This window comes from Volvox carteri (genome assembly GCF_000143455.1).
Source record: "Volvox carteri f. nagariensis unplaced genomic scaffold VOLCAscaffold_1, whole genome shotgun sequence".
NCBI classification, from domain to species: domain Eukaryota; kingdom Viridiplantae; phylum Chlorophyta; class Chlorophyceae; order Chlamydomonadales; family Volvocaceae; genus Volvox; species Volvox carteri.
In genome coordinates, this window is record NW_003307545.1 from 4997712 (window position 1) to 5004571 (window position 6860).

The 6860-nt window shown below is 61.1% G+C and overlaps 1 protein-coding gene across 1 annotated transcript in view; it reads left to right on the plus strand.

Moving 5' to 3' along the window:
- Positions 1 to 6860, plus strand: part of VOLCADRAFT_102878 (uncharacterized protein) — a gene marked incomplete at its 3' end in the record, with an annotated part of 36379 nt that overhangs the window by 15501 nt on the left and 14018 nt on the right. The window contains exons 19-28 of the mRNA XM_002945878.1: positions 26 to 158; positions 780 to 960; positions 1445 to 1656; positions 1923 to 2069; positions 2464 to 2710; positions 3237 to 3493; positions 3643 to 3929; positions 4321 to 5864; positions 6168 to 6349; positions 6557 to 6585. Of these exons, the coding sequence (XP_002945924.1) occupies positions 26 to 158; positions 780 to 960; positions 1445 to 1656; positions 1923 to 2069; positions 2464 to 2710; positions 3237 to 3493; positions 3643 to 3929; positions 4321 to 5864; positions 6168 to 6349; positions 6557 to 6585 (3219 nt within the window). The remainder of the gene's footprint in view (positions 1 to 25; positions 159 to 779; positions 961 to 1444; positions 1657 to 1922; positions 2070 to 2463; positions 2711 to 3236; positions 3494 to 3642; positions 3930 to 4320; positions 5865 to 6167; positions 6350 to 6556; positions 6586 to 6860) is intronic.

The following is a 6860-nucleotide window of genomic DNA, read 5'->3' on the forward strand; positions in this document are numbered from 1 at the left end:
TCATGTGTGGCTGTGTCGCCGGCAGTGTGTTTCTGGGTTTGCTGCGAGCCATTCCCCCCGGGCATTACTCCATACGCGTGTGGCTGTCCCCCAACGGCATCTTCCTGTGCGGCGAGCAGAGCTTCGCGTCCATGATCGGGTTTCAGGAGGGAGAGCTGGTGGGTGGGTGGGGAGATATGTGTTTGTATGTATGGATGTATGTAGGGAGGAAGGGGTGCCATCCAGTCTCTGCGAGTCATATGAGGTGTTGACCCCGCCATGCCATACGCATCCGTTCATGTCCAGAATCACATACCTATCTACATACATATATACAGGCAGTCGGCTGGCAGAGGTTAAGGCCTGACTTCTGCTCCCGGCCAACCCGGGTTCAAATCCGCCTGCCAGCTCCTCGGGTGTTTGAGGAGTGAGGAGGTGAAATGGGAGGTGGCCCTCCATCACATGGACGATGTAGGACGTGATAAAATCAACTTGCGAGCTAACCAGGAACTAAGTTGATGTGCCGTTGATCCGCTAGATTTGGTTGGATGCTGGTGGTGAGTTGCCGAACCCAACGAATACATTCTGAAGTCGGATGGGATGAACAGATTAGGTTGCCCCTCTAGCACAGGGGAGAGCAGGGACTGCCCCGGGAAAGGGGGCCGCTGGCGAAGTTAACCACCCTGTAACAACATACATATATACAGGTGATTAAACACACATACTAACAGACACGTACACACAGACACAGACACGTGTGCGCACGCGCATATGCGCACACACAACTCCCCCCCCCCTAGGTAGGCAAGTCGCTATCAGCTCTGGCAGCGCCCGCCTGCCTGGAGCAACTGGAGGCCCTCCTGGAGCGGTGCCGTACAGCTTCCGTAACAGAGCTGGCTACCGGTACTGTCCGTACGGAAATGCATTTCCTTCACCGATATTTGGATCCGGTGCACGTGGAGGTGACCGTGGGGCTGGCAGGTGGGTGGGGGGCGGGGGGAGAGATGGGGTTACGTGTGTGTGCTTGTGTGTGTGTGTGTGTGTGTGTCTCGAGGGAAAAGGGGGGTTAGCGGGGGGAAGGTGAAGAATGGAGACTGGGGTTGAGGAGGGGCGGGGAGGAGAGGGGAGCGCCAGTTTATGGCCTTCAGTGCTCTTTTTGTCTCTTTGCGCTCTCACCCTACCTGCTGCGTTCCCGTTGGATCGTTGTACGCCCTCACGTACCTTCCCTCCTACCCCTCATCCAGTCTTTCCCTCCCGACATGAACACATTGCCGTACGCTCCTCTTGCTTTACTGCTTTTTCCCACCCGTGGCCATCCCCCCACTCACGCCCATTCTTTTACCTGTACGGTCCAGATGTCATCTATACACCCCATCTATACACACACACACACACATACACATACACACCGCCGTCCTTTTCCCCTTCCTCTCCCCCCATAATCCCGGCCGTGTGTACTGATCAGGCACCGACTCTCAGCGCATCCTGGTTTTCAACTGTCGCCGTACGGATGGACGAGCCAACAATATCCTGGTGGTTGACTCGCATATGCGGGTCAAATTCGCTACCACATTCGTGTCGGCGCTGCTTGGCCGCACCCCCCGCCAGCTGGTGTCCATGAGGCTCGATCAGCTGCTGCCGCCGCCCTTCAATGCGCTGCATGCAAAGTGGCTGCGGGTGCGGTTTTACCCCTGGGGGGGGAAGGGGAGGGGGGAGAAAGGTGGGGGGGAGAGAAAGAGGGGGTGTAGGGCCTCGGAGCTTGCTTGAGGAAAGCTGCGTAGGGAAAGGGGGAGCGTGGGAGTGGGGATATTTTAAAGGGATTGGATCTGTGTTTTTTTTTGTGTGTGTGTATTGTGTGTGTACATTGTCGTGTGGGCGTGTGTATGTAAAAACGGCCCTATTGCGTCTTTTCACCTTCCATCTCTCCCGCCGGCCCCGCGCAGGACCCCCCCCACCCCCCCACACCCTTGTCCTGCCGCGCGGGCAGGGTGGTGTCGCTCCTGAACGACTCAGGATCCAGAGTGCCCGTACGGATCAAGGTGCTGGCGGGGAACTCGTCCGTGTTCGCATCCGTACACCATGTCGTACAGGTAGGTCTTAAGAGGGCTACGGGTTTTAGCAGGATCGGTTAGCGTTGTCCGGTAGGGGGCCACCACCATCAGGGGGGGGTACCAGTGCGGACTACGGCAATTGTGGGGCACGAAGTGAAGGGCTGGATAAAATGCGAAACGTGAAATGCGAAATGTGAAATGTGAAATGTGAAATTCGTCGCATCCGCTGCCCTCGCTCCACTGGCACCCTCGCCACCGGATCGATCCCGGCTATCTTCAACCCACCAGGTACCATTCATCCTCAAGAAAGCAACTGTCAACTGTCAACCAACCAACTAACCAACTAACAACAACAATAATAAACACAGACCCGACGCAACCGAAACTCCCATTCAACTAAATCCAACAATTATCGTTTTGACTGCTATCCCAGGTCGACAAGGTGCCGGCGGTTGAGGAGGTTGAAGAGCAGCGGTTAGTTCTAACGGTAGACTTTTACGGCCGTGTCCGCAGTGTATGCCGCCCCAATGACACGGTGTTTGGGTTCCCGTCCTGGACGCTGTTGGAGTCACGGCTGTGCGACTTCGTGGACGTCTTCGCGGAGTGGCGGCACCGCACCGGTAGCGGGGAGATGCAGTTGCTGCTGCTGTCGCTGCTGGACAAGGAACAGGCGATGCCGGGTGGGTGGTTGGGTGGTTGGGAGCAGCGGTTGGAAGTTAGGGTTAGAAGTGCGGTTTCGGGGCTGTAACTCGACATGTCGAGGTAATTACACTTTGTGCTAATGTAGCTGTAGTCAAGCTGTTGTGTGGCTGTAGTGTGGCTGTAGTGTGGTTGCAGTGTGGTTGTAGTGTGGTTGTAGTTGTAGTGTGGCTGTAGTGTGGTTGCAGTGTGGCTGTGTTGTGGCGGTACAAACTATACACACAACAGGGACGGGGTGGGTGAAGAAACACACTCTTTAGCAGGCTGGCACGCACCCAAGCACCCAAGCACGTGCTACCACCTCTCCCCCCAACCCTCCCTCCTTCGTAACCCCACCCCTGCTCCGAACCCAGGGCGCGCTCCGATTTCCTGCACAAAACACACGCCTCCAAGTGCGCCCCGGGACCCCTTTACCCGCGTGTCCGTGTCAATACACACAGACACACACGCAACCCCTTCCGTGTCCCCCCTCCTCTTCCACCCCCCACCCCCGGCCCCTAACCGCAGGAGCATCCTGGCGTGTGCGTGTTCGTGAGCCAGATCGCTCTGAGGGGCTGCTCAGCCGCAGCGCCTCACAGCACCCCAACAACAATCCCGACCCCGATCCCAACATGAACATGAGCATGAACCAACATCAGTCGCAGTCGCAGACGCAGACGTGGCGCACAGGTACGACAGAGCGTCACCTCAGTGGTGGCGGTGGTGGTGCTGGTGGTGGCGGTGTGCAGGCACATGACACAATCTGGAGGTCGGCATGTCTGCAGGTGGGGTTGGGGTTGGGGTTGGGGTTGGGGGTGGGGGAATGTGCTTGTGTGACGAAAGCATTTGCCTGTATGTGTGTATTGGTCGTACTTTCGCGCCAGCCCAATTCAGCCCCATCCCCCCACCCCCTTTCACCCCCTTTTATCCCCAGGTGGAGCTCCTCGACGGACACGAGAAAGTGACGCCGGCGGCGGCGGCGGCGGCGGCGGGAGACATGGACACCGCAGCGATGGCCATGGCGGCGGCGTCGGATGGCGCCAGCGACAACGACGACGGCGATGGCTCCCAGGCCCGTGTACGAGTGGTGCTTTGGCGGCGGGACCTTCTAAGCGGTGTCGTGGAGCTGGATGAGGAGCTGGTGGTACGGAAGGCGAGTACGGCTGTCGGACTGATTTTTGGACTGTCTTCCACAATGATGCTCAGGAAGCCGCTGAGCAGGTAAGGGGAGCGCTGGGGGAGGGGGGAGGGGTGAATGGATGAAAGAGTTCGGGGAGGAAGCCAGTCTCTAGGGGCGGATAGGGGTTTGGAAGGGCTGTTGGGAGGATGCGCTAGCGGACGCGTCTTCCGGTGCCCCTCCTGGGGGCCTGGGGGGTTGGGGGGCTGGGGGGCTGGGGGCCTGGGGGCCTGGGGGGTTGGGGGGTTGGGGGCCTAGGGGGTTGGGGGGTTGGGGGGCTGGGAGGTTGGGGGCCTGGGGGGTTGGGGGGTTGGGGGCTGGGGGGTTGGGGGGCTGGGGGGTTGTACATCATATGCCGTTGTGGGGGGTCCACGGGGTCAAACCCGCCTCCTAGCTTCGTACACACACACAAAAAAAATAAAACCCAACCCGCAGGTTCCTGGACCTTCCCCCCGGGGCGACGTGGGCTTCCCTTATCGCCTCTCAACACCACCACCACCACCCCCACTCCCAACACCACCACAAGAAGAGCGCCCTCAAGGCCACCTCGGGACGCGTTACCGTGGGTCCAACCTTGGTTCTGGCGGGAACCCATCCCGACAGCGGCGCCGTGCGTGTCGTACTGCAGGGCGTGCAGACGCTGGGGCCCGGCGGCCGAGCCACGGTTCGTGCCGTACTCCACGCTGACACGACCCAAGTAGAGGCCCGAGCCGACCTGATGAAGGTACTGCACCTGCATCGCCACCTGCACAGTACGACAGCAGGAAAAGCGGTCGCTGTCGCTGCCGCCGCGTCGCCGGGCGGCGCGAATGATGGTGGCAGCGGCGGCGGCGATGGAGGGGGAGGAGGAGCAGCGCCGCGGCCATTGGCCGGCACATCGCCGATTCGGGCGCGAGCTGGGGAGGAGGTCGGCGGCCTGGCGTCCGTACTAGCGGCGGCTGGTGGGACGCTGCGGCGCATATCTGAGGAGGGGGAGGAAGAGGATGGCGGCGGCGGCGGCGGCGGTGAAAGGGAGAACGAGGCGTCAATCGGCGGCAGCGGCAGCGGCAGTGGCAGAAACCACAGCGCCGCCGCCAGCAACGACGATGGAGGCGACTCCACTCCTTCACCGCGGCGCAGCAGCGGCAGCGGCGGCGATGCCTCCGACGGCGGCGCTGGCGGCGCCGCCAACGACCCCACCGACCAGAGCACCGCTGCGCACGAGGCCGCCAAACTTCACCGTCAAGCCACCAGCCGGTACGAGTTTGTGTCTCAGTGGGTACGAACTGTGATATCGCAACGGGCGACTGCCCTGGCCGGTCTAGGGTTTGGTCTCGGACCCGCCGCCGCCAACGGCGGCGGTAACGGCGGGGGCGGTCTTGGACCCAGCGTGAGTTTGGACAGGCGGTCAAGCGGCGGCTTCGCCGTTGCTGGCCGCGGCGCGGCGGCGGCTACGCCGCCGCTGCAGCAGCGCACGCGGCAATTCCCACTAGCGATGCCGGCGTCGGCGCATCCGGCGCCCGGCGGGTGGGGGGCCACCTTTAACAACCGCGGCATGAGCACTGCGGACCCGGCCGACGGTCGAAATGAACGCGGCGGCGGCGGCGGCGGCGGTGAAAAGGGCGTGAGTGGCGGCGATGATGGGCGGCAGGTTTCACGCCGCCGCAGCGGCACTAGTTCCAGTACGGCACCGTACAGCAGCTTTCATACAAGGACGACGGACAGCAGTGAAGAAGACGACGGAGGCAGCAATGGCGGCGAGGGGACCGATGGCAGGGCGGTGAGGGCCAGCAGCGACGGCAGCCTCGGCGGCGCGGTCGGCGTTGGCGGCGGTCTGGAGCTGCTGGAGCCTGGCGGCGGCGGCAGCGGGGGGGGTGACGACGCCGCTGCCAGCGGCGGCGATGGTGGCCCGGAGCCGTCTGGTGGCGGCAAGTGGGAGAGATCTAGCGACGCTGACGACTCGAGCGTGGTGGACAGCGAGGCCGAGAGCGGGTTCACCCGTGGGTATTGGGTTTTGGGTTTTGGGGGAGATTTCGGGTGGATGGAGGAGGGTTGAGAGTTGTTGGCTGGTGGGAGGGGGGGGAGGTGGAGGGCTGAGGAGCGAGCGATATAGCGGAACCCAGGAACTGGTGCGACCGGGAGCTGGGTGGAGGGGGCGGCAGGGTGTGCAAAGGTTGTTTGGGTTTTACCAGGCCTCCAGCGCAGGTCATGCCGTACGACGTACGGCATGGTCGTAGGCAAACAATCCTAAGAAATGTTTGTTGTTGTTCTTCATCCATTCATCCATCCATCTTTGCCTGCAGGGTTGACTGATCAGTCATCTGCCACGGACCTGGCCATCGACGCGCGGCGACAGCGGCTGCATAAGGCCCTGGACAAGCTGCTGCTGGGCCCCTCCCTGACGCTGCCCCTCAGCCGGCTGCAATACATGAGTTACGCTGTCATGGCTATTATGCTGGTCGTACATATAGTGTGCTACCTTGTGGTGAGTTGTACGACCGTACGGAAGTACGGCATGAGAAGATTTAGAGGTTTTGATAGTGTATCTACGTCTGTACATCTCCCTTCTTAGGAACCTCCTCCAGCTCCGCGACCACCACCACATTACGTAAGGCGCAACCGTCAAACACACCAACTACCAACTACCAACCACCAACCACCTTGCCAACGGGCTTACAACCATCCCTCGCAGGTCAGTAAGCTCATCACCGAAGAGCACACGTAGGTAATAATGGCGATTGTGGTGGTTGTGGTGGCTGTGGTGGTACGTCACTATGTATGTCTGTATTTCGCCTGGGGTTGGGAGGCAGCCCGTGGAGGGCGGGTGGGCAGATGGTGTGGCAAACCAAAGGCATTGGCGGGTGGTGCGGTGATAGGGGGGAGGTAAATTGAGGTGAGGGTAAGCTCCTCACCACACCACACCACACACCACACCACGCCACACCACACCACACCACACCACACCACGCCACGCCACACCACACCACACCACACGA